Raw genomic sequence first — 20,316 nt, 5'->3', positions numbered from 1 at the left:
GGAAGTATTTTTGGGTAGGGGAGCAAAGGTGGTGGTGGTGATAATGAGATGGTGAGAGGAAAGGGAACTAAATTCTCATCTCCTTTACTGATAAATATGCTAATAGATAATGCATAAAACTTAAAAATTAGTAACAGCAATATAAACATTTATTTTGAGATATTAGAAATTTGGATGGAACTTCTAGAATAATTGGCTTAAAGAGATGAAAGTTGTTGCTTCTGGGAAAGAGGAAATAGGAGAAAGAGGACCGGGGATCGCTACTTGTCTTAACTTACTACATTGGACTAGATGATTATTTGAATAACAAAAGAGTTTTAAAAAATGTCTTAACCTTGAATGCTACTTATGTGGTCATGTGAACATTATGCATGTAATGATGCAATCAAATTCCCAGGCTCTGTTTCCTCTCTTCTGTCTCTGATTCTGTATACATTTCTATTCAATATTAGAAGTTAAGAAATTACACCCAGCATTCAGGGTTGATATGAATATTTCAATTAAATAACATATATTGAAGAGCATCACATACTGTTTGGCAAATGTGTCTTTTCAACATAGTAGTTCTTTCCCTTATTCATGAGTCTAGAACTATCTTAATGCAGCATTTTTACCTGAGTATAGAAGTGATTCTTGATTAGAGCCTTTGTTACTTACATTTGGCACTTGCAGTCAAATTGACCCTGAAATGCAACTTCTTTATTTAATTGAAGTATATTTGAATTACAATATTATATGTTACAGGTGTACAATATAGTTATTCACAGTTTTTAATGGTTATGCCTCATTTATAGTTATTATAAAAATTGGTTATATTTCCAGTGTTGTACAATATATCTGAGTAGCTTATATATAATAGTTTGTACTTCTTAACCTCATACCCCTATATTACCCCTTCCCCTCCCTTCTCACCACTGCTAATCACTAGTTTGTTCTCTGTATCTGTGAGTCTGTTTCCTATTTGTTATATTCACTACTTTGTTTTATCTTTTACATTCCATGTATAAGGAGTATCATAGAGTATTTGTCGTTCTCTGGCTGAAGAGGTAATACTATCTCTATTTGCAGATTACTTTATCTTGTATATAGGAAATCCTAAGGAATACAAAGACATACATGCACATGTGCACACACACATAGTTAGAACTAATAAAGGAGTACAGCAAGGTTGCATGATACACGATCAATATACAAAAGTACATTGTATTTCTATACACTATTAATTAAAAACTTGAAAACTAAATTAAGAAAACAAACCCATTTACAGTAGTATCAAAAAGAGTAAAGTACTGAGGCATAAATTGAACAAAATAAGTTAAAGACTTGTATACTAAAAAGTACAAAATATCATTGGAAGAAATTAAGGAGGACCTCAATAAATAGAAAGAAGTTCCATGTTCATGAATCGGAAGGCAATATTGTTAAGATGGTAATACAAAATATATATACATTCAGTGCAAATGTCTAGTAAAATATCAGCTGACCATTTTGTACAAACTGATATGGTGACCTTAAAATCCGGATAGAAAGAAGCAAATGGAAAAAGAAATTTTGAAAAAGATTCACAATTTTTAATTTTAAAACTTACCACAAACCTATAGTAATCAACACAGTGTGGTGCTGACATAATGGTAGGCTTATAGATCAATAGAATAGAACTGAGAGTCCAGAAATAAATGTATATGTTTATGGCTAATTGATATTTTACGAGGATGCCAAAACAATTGAATGCGAAAGAATGTTTTTTTAAACAAATGATGCTAAGTCTACTGGATATTGACATGCAAAAGAATGAAGATGGGGCCCTAGATCATACTACGTTAAAAAAAATTAGAACTGAAAATTGGATTAGATCTTCAAGATGGCGGAAGAGTAACACGTGGAGATCACCTTCCTCCGCACAGATACATCAGAAATACATCTACATGTGGAACTGCCCCTACAGAATACGTACTGGATGCTGGCAGAAGACCTCAGATCGCCCAAAAGGCAAGAAACTCCCCACGTACCCGGGTAGAGCAAAATAAAAAATTTAAAACAGTGAGAAAGAATAGGGATGGGACCTGCACCAGTGGGAGGGAGCTGTGAAGGAGGAAAGGTTTCTACACACTAGGAAGCCCCTTCGTGGGTGGAGACTGCAGGTGGCGGAGGGGGGAAGTTTTGGAGCCACAGAGAAGAGCCAGCAATAGGGGTGCAGAGGGCAAAGCAGAGAGATTCCCGCACAGAGGATCGGTGCTGACCAGCACTCACCAGCCCGAGAGGCTTGTCTGCTCCCCTGCCGGGGTGGGTGGGGGCTGGGAGCTGAGGCTCGGGCTTCGGTCAGATCCCAGGGAGAGGACTGGGGTTGGCTGCGTGAACACAGCCTGAAGGGGGCTAGTGCACCACGGCTAGATGGGAGGGAGTCCGGGAAAAAGTCCAGAGCTGCAGAAGAGGCAAGACACTTTTTCTTGCCTCTTTGTTTCCTGGTGTGTGAGGAAAGGGGATTAAGAGAGCTGCTTAAAGAAGCTTGAGAAATGGGCGCGAGTCGTGGCTATCAGCGCAGACCCCAGAGACGGGCATGAGATGCTAAGGCTGCTGCTGCAGCCACCAAGAAACCTGTGAGCAAACACAGGTCACAGTCCACACTGCCCCATCTGGGAGCCTGTGCAGCCCACCACTGCCAGGGTCCTGTGATCCACAGACAACTTCCCCAGGAGAACGCATGGCGCACCTTAGGTTGGGGCAATGTCACGCTGCCCTCTGCCGCTGCAGGCTTTCCCTGCATCGGTACCCCTCCCTCCCCCCGGCCAGAGTGAGCCAGAGCCCCCAAATCAGCTGGTCCTTTAACCTCGTCTTGTCTGAGCGAAGAACCGACGCCCTCAGGCGACCTACACACCGAGGCGTGTCCAAATCCAAAGCTGAAACCTGGGAGCTGTGAGAACAAAGAAGAGAATGGGAAATTTCTCCCAGCAGCCTCAGGAGCAGCGGATTAAATCTCCACAATCAACTTGATGCACTCAGCATCTGTGGAATAACTGAAAAGACAATGAATCATCCCAAATAGAGGAGGTGGACATTGGGAGCAAAGATATATTCTTTTTTCCACTTTTTCTCTTTTTGTGAGTGCGTATGTGTATGCTTCTCTGTGTGATTTTGTCTGTATGGCTTTGCTTTCACCATTTGTCCTAGGGTTCTGTCAATCCGGTTTTTTTTTTTTTACTTTAAAAAATTTTCTTATTTATTTATTTTAATAACTTTATTTTACTTTATTATATTTTATCATCTTCCTTCCTTCCTTCCTCCCTTTCTTTCTTTCTTTCTTTCTTTCTTTCTTTCTTCTCCCTTTTATTCTCAGCTGTGTGGATGAAAGGCTGTTGGTGCTCCAGCCAGGAGTCAGTGCTGTGCCTCTGAGGTGGGAGAACCAACTTCAGGACACTGGTCCACAAGAGACCTCCCAGCTCCACATAACATCAAATGGCAAAAATCTCCCAGAGATCTCCATCTCAACACCAAGACCCAGCTTCACTCAATGACCAGCAAGCTACAGTGCTGGACACGCTATGCCAAACAGCTACCAAGACAGGAACACAACCCCACCCATTAGCAGAGAGGTGGCCTAAAATCTTAATAAGTCCACAGACACCCCAAAACACACAACCAGATGTGGACCTGCCCACCAGAAAGACAAGATCCAGCCTCATCCACCAGAACACAGGCACTAGTCCCCTCCACAATGAAGCCTACACAACCCACTGAGCCAACCTTAACCACTGGGGACAGACACCAAAAACAACGGGAACTACAGACCTGCAGCCTGAAAAAAGGAGACCCCAAACACAGTAAGATAAGCACAATGAAAAGACAGAAAAACACACAGCAGGTGAAGGAGCAAGATAAAAACCCACCAGACCTAACAAATGAAGAGCAAATAGGCAGTCTACCTGAAAAAGAATTCAGAATAATGATAGTAAAGATGATCCAAAATCTTGGAGATAGAATATAGAAAATACAAGAAGTGTTTACCAAGGACCTAGAAGAACTAAAGAGAAAACAATGATGAACAACACAAGAAATGACATTAAAAATTCTCTAGAGGGAATCAACAGCAGAATAACTGAGGCAAAAGAACAGATAAGTGACCTGGAAGATAAAATAGTGGAAATAATTACTTCAGAGCAGAATAAAGAAAAATAATAATAAAAAGAACTGAGGACAGTCTAAGATATGACTGGGACAACATTAAACGCTGCAACATTCGAATTATATGGATCCCAGAAGAACAAGAGAAAAAGAAAGGGACTGAGGAAATATTAGAAGAGATTATAGTTGAAAACTTTCCTAGTATGGGAAAGGAAATAGTTAATCAAGTCCAGGAAGCACAGAGAGTCCCATACAGGATAAATCCAAGGAGAAACGCACCAAGACACATATTAATCAAGCTATCAAAGATTAAATACAAAGAAAATATTTTAAAAGCAGCAAGGAAAAAACAACAAATAAAACACAAGGGAATCCCCATACGGTTAACAGCTGAACTTTCAGCAGAAACTATGCAAGTGAGAAGGGAGTGGCAGGACATATTTAAAGTGATGAAGGAGAAAAACCTACAACCTAGATTACTCTACGCAGCAAGTATCTCATTCAGATTTGATGGAGAAATGAAAAGCTTTACAGACAAGCAAAAGCTGAGAGAGTTCAGCACCACCAAACCAGCTTTACAACAAATGCTAAAGGAACTTCTCTCGGCAGGAAACACAAAAGAAGTAAAAGACCTACAATAATAAACCCCAAGGAATTAAGAAAATGGGAAAAGGAACATACATATCGATAATTACCTTAAATGTAAATGGATTAAATGCTCCCACCAAAAGTCACAGACTCGCTGAATGCATACAAATACAAGACCCGAATATATGCTGTCTACAGGAGACCCACTTCATACCTAGAGAAACATACAGACTGAAAGTGAGGGGATGGAAAATGATACTCCATGGAAATGGAAATCAAAAGAAAGCTGAAGTAGCAATTCACATATCAGACAATATAGACTTTAAAGTAAAGACTATTACAAGAGACAAAGAATGACTATGCATAATGATCAAGGGATCGATTCAAGAAGAAGATATAACAGTTGTAAATATTTATGAAGCCAACATAGGAACCCCTCAATACATAAGGAAAATACTAACAGCCATAAAAGGGGAGATGGAGAGTAACACAATCATAGTAGGGGACTTTAACACCCCACTTTCCCCAATGGACAGATCATCCAAAATGAAAACAAATAAGTAAACACAAGCTTTAAATGATATATTAAACAAGATGGACTTAATTGATATTTATAGGACATTCCATCCAAAACAACAGAATACACATTGTTCTCAACTGCTCATGGAACTTTCTCCAGGATAGATCATATCTTGGGTCAGAAATCAAGCCTTGGTAAATTTAAGAAAATTGAAATTGTATCAAGTATCTTTTCTGACCACAACGCTATGACACTACATATCAATTACAGGAAAAGACCTGGAAAAAATACAGACACATGGAGACTAAACAATACACTACTTAATGACCAAGTGATCACTGAAGAAATCCAAGACGAAATCAAAATTTTCCTAGGAACAAATGACAATGGAGACACGGTGACCCAAAACCTATTGGATGCTGCATAAGCAGTACTAAGAGGGAAGTTTACAGCAATACAATCCTACCTTAAGAAACAAGGAACATCTCAAATAAACAACCTAAATTTGCACCTAAAGTAATTAGAGAAAGAAGAATAAAGAAACCCGAAAGTTAGCAAAAGGAAAGAAATCATAAATATCAGATTAGAAGTAAATGAAAAAGAAATGAAGGAAACGATAGCAAAGATCAATAAAACTAAATGCTGGTTCTTAGAGAAGATAAACAAAATTGATAAACCATTTGCCAGACTCCTCAAGAAAAAAAAGGGAGAAGACTTAGATCAATAGAATTAGAAATGAAAAAGGAGAAGTAATAACTGACACTTCAGAAATACAAAGGTCTTGAGAGATTACTACAAGCAACTCTATGCCATTAAAATGGACAACATGGAAGAAATGGACAAATTCTTAGAAAGGCACAACCTGCTGAGACTGAAGCAGGAAGAAATAGAAAACACAAACAGACCAAACTCAAGCACTGATATTGAAAGTGTGATTAAAAGTCTTCCAACAAACAAAAACCCAGGACCAGATGGCTTCACAGGTGTATTCTATCAAACATTTAGAGAAAAGCTAACACCTATCCTTCTCAAACTCTTCCAAAATATAGGAGAGGGAGGAACACTCCCAAGCACATTCCACGAGGCCACCATCAGCCTGATACCAAAACCAGAAAAATATGTCACAAAGAAAGAAAACTACAGGTCAATATCACTGATGAACATAGTTGCAAAAAATTCTCAACAAAATACTAGCAAACAGAATCCAACAGCACATTAAAAGGATCATACACCATGATCAAGTGGGATTTATTCCAGGAATGCAAGGATTCTTCAATATATGCAAATCAATCAACGTGAGAGAGCATATTAACAAATTGACTGGGAAAAACCATGTGATCATCTCAATCGATGCAGAGAAAGCTTTCGACGAAATTCAACACCCATGTATGATAAAAACCCTGCAGAAAGTAGGCATAGAGTTAACTTTCCTCAACATAATAAAGGCCATATATATCAAAACCACCGCCAACATCATCCTCAGTGGTGAAAAAATGAAACCATTTCCATTAAGATCAGGAACAAGACAAGGTGCCCCACTCTCACCCCTATTATTCAACATAGTTTTGGAAGTTTCAGCCACAGCAATCAGAGAAGAAAAAAGAAATAAATGGAATCCAAATTGGAAAAGAAGAAGTAAAACTGTCACTGTTTGCAGATGACATGATACTGTACATAGTGAATCCTAAAGATGCCATCAGAAAACTACTAGAGCTAATCAATGAATTTGGTAAAGTAGCAGGATACAAAATTAATGCACATAAATCTCTGGCATTCCTATACACTAGTGATGAAAAATCTGGAAATGAATTTAAGAAAACACTCCCATTAACCTTTGCAACAAACAGAATAAAATATCTAGGAATAAACCTACCTAAGGAGCAAAAAGACCTCTATGCAGAATATAATAAGACACTGATGAAAGGAGTTAAAGATGATACATATAGATGGAGAGATATACCATGTTCTTGGATTGGAAGAATCAACATTGTGAAAATGACTCTACTACCCAGAGCAATCTACAGATTCAATGCAATCCCTATCAAACTAACAGGGGCTTTTTTCACAGAACTACAACAACAAATTTCACAATTTGTATGGAAACACAAAAGTCCCCTAGTAGCCACAGCAATCTTGAGAATGAAAAGTGGAGCCCGTGGAATCAGGCTCCCTGACTTCAGACTATACTACAAAGCTACAGTAATCAACAGAGTATGGTACTGGCACAAAACAGAAATATAGATCAATGGAACAGGATAGAAAGCCCAGAGATAAACCCACGCATATATGGTCACCTTATCTTTGATAACGGTGGCCAGAATATACAGTGGAGAAAAGACAGCCTCTTCAATAAGTGGTGCTGGGAAAACAGGACAGGTACATGAAAATATGAAATTCAAAAACTCAGTAACACCATACACAAAAATAAACTCAAAGTGGATTAAAGAACTAAATATAGGGCCAGACACTTTCAAAGTCTTAGAGGAATACATAGGCAGAACACTCTATGACATAAATCACACTAAGATCCTTCCTGACCCATCTCCTAGAGAAATGGAAATAAAAACAAAAATAATCAAGTGGGGCCTAATGAAACTTAAAAAGCTTTTACACAACAAAGAAACCATAAAGAAGACCAAAAGACAACCCCCAGAATGGAAGAAAATATTTGCACATGTAGCAACTGACAAAGGATCAATCTCCAACATTTGCAAGCAGCTCATGTAGCTCAATATCAAAATAAGAAACAGCCCAATCCAAAATTGGCCAGAAGACCTAAATAGACATTTCTCCACAGAAGATATACAGATTGCCAACAAACACATGAAAGAATGCTCCACATCATTAATCATTAGAGAAATGCAGATCAAAACTACAATGAGATATCATCTCACAGCGGTCAGAATGGCCATCATCAAAAAATATACAAGCAATAAATGCTGGAGGGGGTGTGCAGAAAAGGGAACACTCTTGCACTGCTGGTGGGAATGTGAATTGGTACAGCCACTATGGAGAACAGTATGGAGGTTCCTAAAATACTAAAAATAGAACTACCTTATGACCCAGCAATCCCACTACTGGGCATTTATCCTGAGAAAACCATAATTCAAAAAGAGTCATGTACCAAAATGTTCATTGCAGCTGTATTTACAATAGCCAGGATATGGAAGCAACCTAAGTGTCCATCACCAGATGAATGGATAAAGAAGATGTGGCACACATATACAATGGAATATTACTCAGCCATAGAAAGAAACAAAATTGAGTTATTTGTAGTGAGGTGCATTGACCTAGAGTCTATCATACCAAGTGAAGTAAGTCAGAAAGAGAAGAACAAATACACTATGCTAACACATATATATGGAATCAGAGAAAAAAAAATGTCATGAAGAACCTAGGGGTAAGATGGGAATAACGACACAGACCTACTAGAGAATGGGCTTGTGGATATGGAGAGGGGGAAGGGTAAGCTTTGACAAAGTGAGAGAGTGACATGGACATGTATACACTACCAAACGTAAAATAGATAGCTAGTGGGAAGCAGCCTCATAGCACAGGGAGATCAGCTCGGTGCTTTTCGACCACGTATAGGGGTTGGATATGGAGGGTGGGAGGGAGGGAGACGCAAGAGGGAAGAGATATGGGAACATATGTATATGCATAACTGATTCACTGTGTTACAAACCAGAAACTAACCCACCATTGTAAAGCAATTGTACTCCAATGAAGTTGTTAACTAAAAAAAATAACTGAAGATTATAAAGCTCTTAGAAGAAAATATAGGTGTAAAGCTTCATGACTTTAGATCAACCAAGTTTCTGAGATATGACACCAAAGCACAAGTAACCAAAGAAAATAATAGGCCAGTTAGATAGACTTCACAAATTTAAAAATATTTATGCTTCAAAGGGCACTACCAAGAAAGTGCCAGCAACCCAAAAATCTTTTCATGTGCTTTTGTCCATTTGTATTTCTTCTTTGGTGAAATACAGAGATAAAACAAAATTTAATAATGGGCAAAATAATTCAATAAACATTTCTCCATAGAATATACATTTGACCCTTCAACATCATTGGTTTGAACGGCATGGGTCCAGTTATACGTGGATTTTGTCAATAGTTAATATTACAGTAGTATACAATCTGTGGTTGGTTGAATCTGCAGATGCAGAACTGTGGATATAGTGGATCCATGTGTATGGACAGTGGACTATAAGTTATATGCGGATTTTCAACTATACAGAGATTTGGGGTCCCTAACCCACATGTTGTTCAAGGGTAAACTGTATATGCAAAGGGTCAATCAACAGGGATAAAGGTTGAAAACATTATTTTAAGTGTAAAAAGAGAGTCATGAAAGGCCATATATTATACGATTCCCATTATATTAAATGTCTAGAGTAGGCAAATTCACAGAGACAGAAAGTAAACTGTGGTTACTGAGGTGAAGGAGGGAGGAATAGGGAATGATTACTAATAGGTATGTTTTTTTTTTTTGAGGTGATGGAAATATTTTGGAATTAGATAGCAGTGATGGTTATGCAACTTAATTAATATACTAAAAACTGAATTATCCACTTTAGAATGGTGAATTTTAGGATACATGAATTCTATCTCATAGTTTTTTTTTAAAAAATGGAAGTGGAGGAAAAAGTGACCCACAGAACTTTATTCCTAGAGAAGTCACTGACATTTTCTGGCTCCCATGCTTTCTTCAAACAGTTGCTACTTTAAATAAATTCAGTACCTGAAGGAACAGTTTCCCCTACTATCTTTTGTGTGAAATTTTCTATCTCAAGTGTTTTGCTATCTGAGTTGGGGCTAAGGCTATAGACAAGGTTCCCTGAGTATTCATAAGCCTCCTGAGTGTAAGTCCTTTCATGATCATCTGGGTCCTATATGACTACGTAGAATAAATCAGACGTGTATGCTATATGACCTACAGCAAGTTAGTTCACCATTTTTGAACCTTAATTTCCTTTACAGTATGTATTTCTCAGAGTTGTGAATACTAAATGAGATATAGATTTTAAGTACCGAACATGGGAGATTGGTTTAAGATGGCGGAGTAGAAGGGTGTGTGCTCACTCCTTCTTGAGAAAGCACCAGAATCACAGCTAACTGCTGAACAGTCATTGACAGGAAGACACTGGAACTCACCAAAAATGATACCCCACCTCCAAAGACAAAGGAGAAGCCACAATAAGTAGGAGGGGTGCAACCACAATACAATCAAATCCCATAACTCCTGTCTGGGTGACTCACAAAATGCAGAACTCTTATACCACAGAAGTACACCCACTGGAATGAAGGTTCTGAGCCCCACATCAGACTTCCCAACCTGGGGGTCCAGCAACAGGAGGAGGAATTCCTAGAGGATCAAACTTTGAAGGCTAGCAGGATTTCATTGCAGGACTTTAACAGGACTGGGGTAAACAGAGACTCCACTCTTGGAGGGCACACACAAAATAGTGTGTGCATCGGGACCCAAGGTAAGGAGCAGTGACGCCATAGGAGACTGAAACAGACCTACCTGTTGGTGTTTGAGGATTCCCTGCAGAGGTGAGGGGTGGCTGTGTCTCACCTTTAGGACAAGGACACTGGCAGCAGAGATTTAGGAAGTACTCCTTGGTGTCAGCTCCCCTAGACTCTGCCACTAGCCCCACCAAAGAGCTGGGTAGGTTACCGTGTTGGGTCACCTCAGGCCAAACAATCAACTGGGAGGGGACCGAGCACCACCCATCAGCAGACAAGCGGATTAAAGTTTTACTGAGCTCTGCCTACCAGAGCAACACCCATCTTTACCCACCACCAGTCGCGCCCATCAGGAAACTTGCACAAGCCTCTTAGATAGCCTCGTCCACCACAGAGCAGACAGCAGAAGCAAGAAGAAATACAATCCTGCAGCCTGTGGAACAAAAAACACATTCACAGAAAGATAGACAGGATGAAAAGGCAGAGGGCTATGTACCAGATGAGGGAACAAGATAAAACCCCAGAAAAACAACTAACTGAAGTGGAGATAGGAGACCTTCCAGAAGAAGAATTCAGAAAAATGATAGTGAAGATGATCCAGGACCTCGGAAAAAGAATGGAGGCAAAGATCGGAAAGATGAAAGAGATGTTTAACAAAGACGTAGAAAAATAAAAGAACAAAGAAACAGACATGAGCAATACAATAGCTGAAATGAAAAATACACTAGAAGGAATCAGTAGCAGAGTAACTGAGGCAGAAGAACGGATAAGTGACCTGGAAGACACAATGGAGGAATTCACTGCTGCAGAACAGAATAAAGAAAAAAGAATGAAAAGAAATGAAGAAAGCCTAAGAGACCTCTGGGACAAGATTAAATGCAACAACATTCACATAATAGGGGTTCCAGAAGGAGAAGAGAGAGAGAAAGGACCCGAGAAAATATTTGAAGAGATTATAGTCAAAAACTTCCCTAACTTGGGATCCAAAATAGTAATCAAGTCCAGGAAGCACAGAGAGTCCCTGGCAGGATAAACCCAAGGCGAAACACACTGAGGTGCATAGTAATCAAGGTGACAAAAATTAAAGGCAAAGAAAAATTACTGAAAGTATCAAGGGAAAAATGACAAATAATATACAATGGAACTCTCATAGTGTTAACAGCTCATTTATCAGCAGAAACTCTACAAACGAGAAGGGAGTGGCATGATATATTTAAAGTGATGAAAGGAAAGAACCTACAACCAAGATTAATCTCCCCTGCAAAGATCTCATTCAGATTTGATGGAGAAATCAACAGTTTTTCAGACAAGAGCTAAGAGAATTCAAACCAGCTCTACATGAAACACTAAAGGAACTTCTCTAAGTGGGAAACACAAGAGAAGTAAATGACCTACAAAAATAAACCCATAACAATTAAGAAAATGGTAATAGGAACATACATGTCAATAATTGCCTTAAATGTGAATGGATTAAATGCTCCAATCAAAAGACACTGGCTTGTTGAACGGATACACAGCAAGACCCATATATATGCTGTCTACAAGAGACCAGCTTCAGACCTAGGAACACATACAGACTGAAAGCGGGAGGATGGAAAAAGATATTCTGTGCAAATGGAAATCAAAAGGAAGCTGGAGTAGAAATACTCATATCAGATAAAATGGACTTTAAAATAAAGAATGTTACAAGAGGCAAGGAAGGACACTACATAATGATCAAGGGATGAATCCAAGAGGTAGATATAACAATTATAAACATATGCACCCAACATAGGAGCACCTCAATACATAAGGCAACTGCTAACAGCTATAAAAGAGGAAATCGACAGTAACACAGTAATAGTGGGGAACTTTAACACCTCACACCAATGGGCAGATCATCCAAACAGAAAATTAATAAGGAATCACAAGCTTTAAATGACGCTACAGATCACATAGATTTAATTGATATTTATAGGACATTCCATCCAAAAACAGCAGATTACACATTCTTCTCAAGTGCCCATGGAACATTCTCTAGGATAGATCACGTCTTGGGTCACAAATCAAGCCTCAGTAAATTTAAGAAAATTGTAATCATATCAAGCATCTTTTCTGATCACAACGTTATGAGATTAGAAATGAATTGCAGGGAAAAAATGTAAACACAAATATATGGAGGCTAAACAATACGTTAATCAATAACCAAGAGATCATTGAGAAATCAAAGAGAAAACCAAAAAAATACCTAGAAACAAATTACAACAAAAACATGATAATCCAAAACCTATCAGATGCAGCAAAAGCAGTTCTAAGAGGGAAGTTTATAGCAGTACAAGCCTACCTCAAGAAACAAGAAACATCTCAAGTAAACAGTCTAACCTTACACCTAAAGTAACTCGAGAAAAAAGAAAAAAAAAACAAAACCCAAATATAAGTAGGAGGAAAGAAACCATGACGATCAGAGGAGAAATAAATGCAATAGAAGCAAAGAGAACAATAGCAAAGATCAATAGAACTAGTAGCTGGTTCATTGAGAAGATAAACTATTAGCCAGACTCATCAAGAAAAAGAGGGAGAGGACTCAAATCAACAGAATTAGAAATGAAAAAAGATAACTTACAACAGACAACACAGAAATACAAAGCATCCTAAGAGACTACTAAAAGCAACTCTATGCCAATTAAACAGACAACCTGGAAGAAATGGGCCAGTTCTTAGAAAGGTATAGCCTTCCATGACTGAACCAGGAAAAAATAGAAAATATGAACAGACTAATCACAAGTAATGAAATTGAAACTGTGATTAAAAATCTTCCAACAAACAGACATCCAGGACCAGACAGCTTCACAGGTGATTTCTGTGAAACATTAGGGAAGAGCTAGCCCCCGTCCTTCACAAATTCTTCAAAAAAATTGCACAGGAAGGAACACTCCCAAACTCATTCTATGAGGCCACCATCACCCTGATAACAAAACCAGACAAATATACTACAAAAAAAGAAAATTACAGACCAATATCACTGATGAATATAAATGCAAAAATCCTCAACAAAATACTAGCAATCAGAATCCAACAACATATTTAAAGGATCATACACCATTATCAAGTCGGATTTATCCCAGGGATGCAGGGATTCTTCAATATATGCAAATCAACCAATGTGATACACCATATTAACAAACTGAAGAATAAAAACCATATGATCATCTCAATAGATGCAGAAAAAGCTTTTGACAAAATTCAACACCTATTTATGATAAAAAGTCTCCAGAATGTTGGCATAGAGGGAACCTACCTCAACATAATAAAGGCCATATATGAAAAACCCACAGCAAACATGATTCTCAGTGGTGAGAAACTGAAAGCATTTCCTCTAAGATGAGGAACAATACAAGGATGTCCACTCTTGCCACTATCATTCAAATAGTGTTGGAAGTCCTAGCCATGGCAATTAGAAGAGAAAAAGAAATAAAGGAATTCAAATTGTAAAAGAAGAAGTAAAACTGATACTATTTGCAGATGACATGATACTATACATAGAGATTCCTAAAGATGCCACCAGAAAACTACTAGAGCTAATCAATGAATTTTGTAATGTTGCAGGATACAAAATTAATGCATAGAAATCTCTTGCATTCCAATACACTAATGATGAAAAACCTGAAAGAGAAATTAAGGAAATGCTCCCCTTTACCATTGCAACAAAAAGAGTAAAACACCTAGGAGTAAGCCTACCTAGGGAGACAAAAGACCTGTATGCAGAAAACTATAAGACAGTGCTGAAAGAACTTAAAGATGATACAATCAGATGGAGGGATATACCATGTTCTTGGATTGGAAGAATCAATATTGTGAAAATGACTATACTACCCAAAGCAATCTACAGATTCAATTCAATTCCTGTCAAATAACCAATGGCATTTTCCACAGAACTATTTCAAAAATATTAAAATTTGTATGGAGACACAGAAAAGACCCCAAATAGCCATAGTAGTCTTGACGGAAGGAAACGGAGCTGGAGGAATCATACTCTGTGACTTAAGACTATATGACAGAGCTACAGTAATCAAGACAATATGGTACTGGCACAAACACAGAAATATAGGTCAGTGGAACAGGATAGAAAGCCCAGAGATAAACCCACACACCTATGGTCGACTAATCTATGACAAAGGAGGCAAGGCTATACAATGGAGAAAAGACAGTGTCTTCACTAAGTGGTGCTGGGAAAATTGACAGCTACATGGAAAATAATTAAGTTAGAACACTCCCTAACACCATACACAATAATAAACTCAAAATGGATTAGAGGCCTAAATGTAAGATCGGACACTATAAAACTCTTAGAGGAAAACATAGGAAGAACACTATTTGACATAAATAACAGCAAGATCTTTTTTGATCCACATCCTGGAGTAATGAAATAAAAATGGAAATAAACAAATGAGACCTAATGAAACTTCAAAGCTTTTGTAGAACAAAGGAAACCATAAACAAGATGAAAAAACAACCCTCAGAATGGGAGAAAATATTTGCAAATGAATCAACGGACAAAGGATTAATCTCCAAAATATATAAACAGCTCATGCAGCTCAATATTAAAAAAGCAAACAACCCAATCCAAAAATGGGCAGCAGACCTAAATAGACATTTCTCCAAAGAAGACATACAGATTGCCAAGAAGCACATGAAAAGCTTCTCAACATCACTAATTATTAGAAAAATGCAAATCAAAACTACAATGAGATATCACCTCACACCAGTGAGAATGGGAATCATCAGAATATCTACAAACAACAAATGCTGGAGAGGGTGTGGAGAAATGGGAACCCTCTTGCACTGTTGGTGGGAATGTAAATTGATACAGCCACTATGGAGAACAGTATGGAGGTTCCTTAAAAAACTAAAAACAGAATTATCATATGACCCAGTAATCCCACTACTGGGCATATACCCAGAGAAAACCATAATTCAAAAAGACACATGCACCCCAGTATTCATTGCAGTACTATTTACAATAGCCAGGTCATGAAAGCAACCTAAATGCCCATCGACAGATGAATGCATAAAGAAGATATGGTACATATATACAATGGAATATTATGCAAACATAAAAAGAAAAATATTGTGTCATTTGTAGAGATGTGGATGGATCTAGAGACTGTCATACAGTGTTAAGTTAGAGAGAGAAAAATAAATATCGTGTATTAATGCATATTTGTGGAACCTAGAAAAATGGTACAGATGAACTGGTTTGCAGGGGGCAGAAATAGAGGCACAGATGTAGAGAACAAACTTATGGACACCAAGGGGGGAAAGTGATGGGAGGGTGTTGATGTGGTGAATTGGGAAATTGGGATTGACATATATACAATAATATGTATAAAATGGATAATTAACAAGAACCTGCTGTAGAAAAATTAAATATATAAGATTCAAAAATTCAAAAAAAAATAGTAAGTATCTAAGGTCCTTCCTGGCCTGATGTATGCCTCAGTTAATATTAGCTTCCTCTTTTATTTTTTTCCCTCTGGTGAAAAGCACATTCCTTACAGATCAGAGGTCCCTCAGTTCTGTGCTGGCTTCTTGCCCAGCAACAGATTGCCTGTGGAAATAAACCATGGGTGAGGTACATTTTTTCTTTTTGTCTGTGTGTTCCCTGTACTGCTTCTTCGAATACCTGACACACTGTAGGGGCTCAGTGAGTTTAAATTTCCTATGTGACAACACAAGCCTTTTATGTGAATTTCCCAACGTGGTGCTGAGAGGATTGCAGAATGTCAGCCTTAATCTGTGACAAACTAGTATTCTTAGTGCTCCTTTGGAGACTGTGTGATTTCTCCTTGTGTTGAGAGGCAGAGAGCTTAATTAAATTTCATACTTGAAGAGAGTGACGACTGAGTACTCCATCCTTCATAAGGCTTTTCAACTCTTTATTTTCAGTTAAACCTTCTGGGATTTTTTCCTCATCTTTAACACAGTGTTTTAATATGCAGTACTCAAATGCTTGAATAATATCAAGGAACTCATCATTCACAGAGGCAGTCTTAGGTTCCAATTGCCTTGGAGATATTTTACTTATTATTTGGCTGTCTAAATGCATTGCAGATTAATATTTAAAAGGTGTGTTCACTGTTCACTATTGTGTTCCTTCTTTCTCCTTTAAATAATTAATGTAGTTAATGCATGTGAAAAATATTGAGAAGAAAAGGTAACCTGCACACAGGTGCATTTTAAGTGCCATTCTCTGAGCAGTAGCTCCCAGAGCCTTTAGCTATACCAATAGGAACTACCCCTTGTGTAGGTGGAATTTTTCAAGGTTATGTTTGAGGAAGCCGAAATTACTGAGACCAATGCAGAAATTAATTCTCTCTTGCTTTTTTTTTTTTTTCCTTCCTGGGAACTAGAGAGATTGACCACATGAAACCTGACACTGTGTTATGCATTCTCATTTCTGAGCAGACAATTAAAATCGTAGACATGCTAATCTGTGCCTTCTGTCCCACCTCTAGGAGCGGAAAAAGAAATTTGAAAAGGATGGAGAGAGGTTTTATTCCTTGCTGGATCGGCACTTACATTTGTCTTCCAAAAAGAAAGAATCTCAGTTACAAGAGGTATGTTCAAACAGCCTGCCCTGCCTTCTATTGCCAGCTATGCCTTGGTACGTCGCAGCTTCCTATTTCAAGGCTTTCCTCATACCCTGCCTCAGCAGAGAACCATGTATAATAGTTGTGCTTGTAGATAAAACCATGGCCAATGACTCAGGAGCCCTGAGTTCTCAAGCCACCTCCTCCACAAACTCACAGTGTGACTTTGGATAAGATATTTCTTTCTTGTCCTCAGTTTCTCTATCTATCAAAGGAAGAGTGGTACTCAAAGATCTCTAGAATCGTTTTCAGTTCTAAGTTTCTGATTCTAGATTACATATTAGGATAGAGTTAAACTAGCGCTATATTTGATAGATCAGGAGTAGATCTACTTTTTTCCCATGAGGTGTTCCAAAGGTAGGTTTTTTTTTTTTTTTTTTGGTCCTACACTGGGGCTACAGCTTATATGGCACTTCCACTGACTTCAGTTCAAAGAAGTCACTACTCAGTGAGCGCCTACCACATGCCAGGCACTATGATGGTTGCAATAGGACTACAAAGACAGTAAGACGTACTTCCTGCTCTTCTGCAGCTTACAGTTAGGCTGCTAAAATGAGAACACACATGACTCTTATACAAGTAGTTTTTTTTTACATAATGTAATGTGTATGTGGTGTCCTTGTAGGGGTAGGAAGGTATTTGGAGAATAAAAAACTTACATTTGGACGTGGAGAATTGCCTTTGTGGAAGAATGTTGCCCTTCTAAATTTGAGGTGGTAATATGATTATATGTAAAGTGTTTGACAGATAAAAATATAGAAATGGACCTTTCAAGTGGAGGGCAGTGGCCCCAGGGATGGAAAACAATGTTTGGCTAAAGGTTTGACCAGAATTTGCATTACTATTGGAGGATAGTGAAAGACAGGAAAGGATCAGACAAGTTGTAGAGATATTGTGGTGTAATAGGCTCAGGAGTTTGTTTTAATTCTGTTGACCCTGGAAGAATTATTGAAGGCCTTTGGTTGTGCAAGCAATATGATTAGAATTCTATTTTAGGAATCTTAAACTGGCTGAAGTTGTAGGATGAATTAAATGCGGGAGAGACGGGAAGCAAGTAAACCAGTTTGGGAAACTATTGCGATGATCTAGGGGAAAAGTTCTGAGTCACAAAAAGTGTCACTTGGAAAGGGAAAAACAGGAATTAACTGATTAAGGCTTATTTACTGGTAGAATGGATCTATGTTTTGGATAAAAGATCCAGTAAGATATAGAGATATTGAAGGTTCAAGTATAAAAAGAGATACCCAACTGAATGAAGTCATAGACACGAGCTTAGAAATCATCTTGTCCATGGTCACACAGACTGTGGCAAAGCTGAAACTCATCTCCTGACACCTGATTTAGTGAGTATCCATCACAGAATGTGAGGTACATGAAGGTGATGATTCAAGAGACTCAGTGGTAGATGGAGTTAGTGTTGAAAGGTGAAGGACTACTTCTCTTCCATAAACTGGAATGAAGTACTAGTCTGGGGTCATCTGCCATTTTCCTCTTGCACAATTTTGCTTTCTTCCTTTTTCTTCTATTCTGTGCCAGGGTTCCTATGCAGAAAAAAGTTAACATAACTGGCCCAAGACTTCTGTGCTTAGAAAAGTCTGCTTACAAGATGAGCTCTTTTTTTTTTTTAACATCTTTATTGGAGTATAATTGCTTTATGATGGTGTGTTAGTTTCTGCTTTATAACAAAGTGAATCAGTTATACATATACATATGTTCCCATTTTGGCTGGTCTCTGAGAACTTGGCCGGTAAACAGTACCCTACACTGATATAAAAGTTTCCCTATGTGTTAAGAGTGACTCATTGTGCATAGACTGCCTGTACAAACAATGTGGTTTATGCTAAACACCTTATTTTCTTTTGGGAGTCGAGAAGTTTGGTACATGCTCAGCAGAGGGAGCCTGGGTACAGCAACCAATATAAAACCTAGGGCACTTAGTATCTAATGAGCTTCCCTGGTACACAACATTGCATATGTGTTGTCATAACTTGTTGCTGGAGGAATTAAGTATTTCCTGTGTGAGTGCACTAAGAGAGAACTCTTGGAAGCTTGCACCTAGCTTTCGATGGACTTCATCCCATGCATCTTTTCCCTTTGCTGATTTTGCTTTTTATCCTTTCACAGAAATAAATCTTAACCATGTGTATGACTATATGCAGAGTCCTTTGAGTCCTCCTAGAGAATTACTGAACCTGTGGGTTTTAGAAGCCCAGACACAGTCCAAACTTGATTCTTTTAGAGGCTTTTGCAATGAAAGCTTCTAGAGTGTCCTAGCAGATTGGTGCTGTATCTAGATGTCCCTGGTGGCTTTCCTAATGAGCAAGAATGCAGCCTTTGTGTTTGTCTAATCAAAACAAAGCTGGGGGACCTTGGATCACTCACTTCTTTTTTAATATTGAGACTATTTTTAGAGCAGTTTTAGATTTAAAGAAAAATTGAATGATAAGTACAGAGAGTTCTCATATATTCTTAACCCCCTGCATACAGTTACCCCTATTATTAACATTTGCATTTATGAGATACATTTGATACAGTTGATGAGCCAATGCGTTGCACATTCTATAGATTTTGATAAACGTATAATGACATGAATCCATCATTACACTGTCATACAACATAGTTTCACTGCCCTAATGATCCCTAGGCACCACCTATTCATCACTTCCTTGTTCCGTACCCCCGCTGACCCCTGACAGCCAGTGATCTCTTTATGGTTTCCATAATATTGCTTATTCCAGAATGTCATATAGTTGGAATTATATAGCATGTAGCCTTTTCAGATTGGCTCCTTTCACTTAGAAATATGCATTTAAGGTTCTTCTGTGTCTTTTCACGGCTTGGTAGCTCATTTCTTTTTAGCACTGAATAATATTTCATTGTGTGGATGTATTACAATTTGTTTACCTATTCACCTATCAAAGGACATCTTGGAATCCTCCAAATTTTGTCAACTACTATTAAAGCTGCTATAAACATTTGTGTCTA

General features: G+C 38.1%; 1 protein-coding gene across 4 annotated transcripts in view; it reads left to right on the top strand.

Annotated features, from left to right (window-relative positions):
* The window catches only part of OPHN1 (oligophrenin 1), a 627,727-nt gene that overhangs the window by 328,707 nt on the left and 278,704 nt on the right, over positions 1-20,316 (top strand). For all 4 annotated transcript variants that reach the window (XM_082609561.1, XM_082609562.1, XM_082609559.1 and 1 more), the window contains one exon: positions 17,197-17,298. In XM_082609561.1, coding sequence (XP_082465687.1) covers positions 17,197-17,298 — 102 coding nt within the window. The remainder of the gene's footprint in view (positions 1-17,196; positions 17,299-20,316) is intronic.

The sequence above is a fragment of the Mesoplodon mirus genome, assembly GCF_964341445.2.
Source record: "Mesoplodon mirus genome assembly, chromosome: X".
NCBI lineage: Eukaryota > Metazoa > Chordata > Mammalia > Artiodactyla > Ziphiidae > Mesoplodon > Mesoplodon mirus.
The sequence above is the reverse complement of the archived record's forward strand: the minus strand, read 5'-3'. Positions and strand labels throughout refer to the sequence as shown.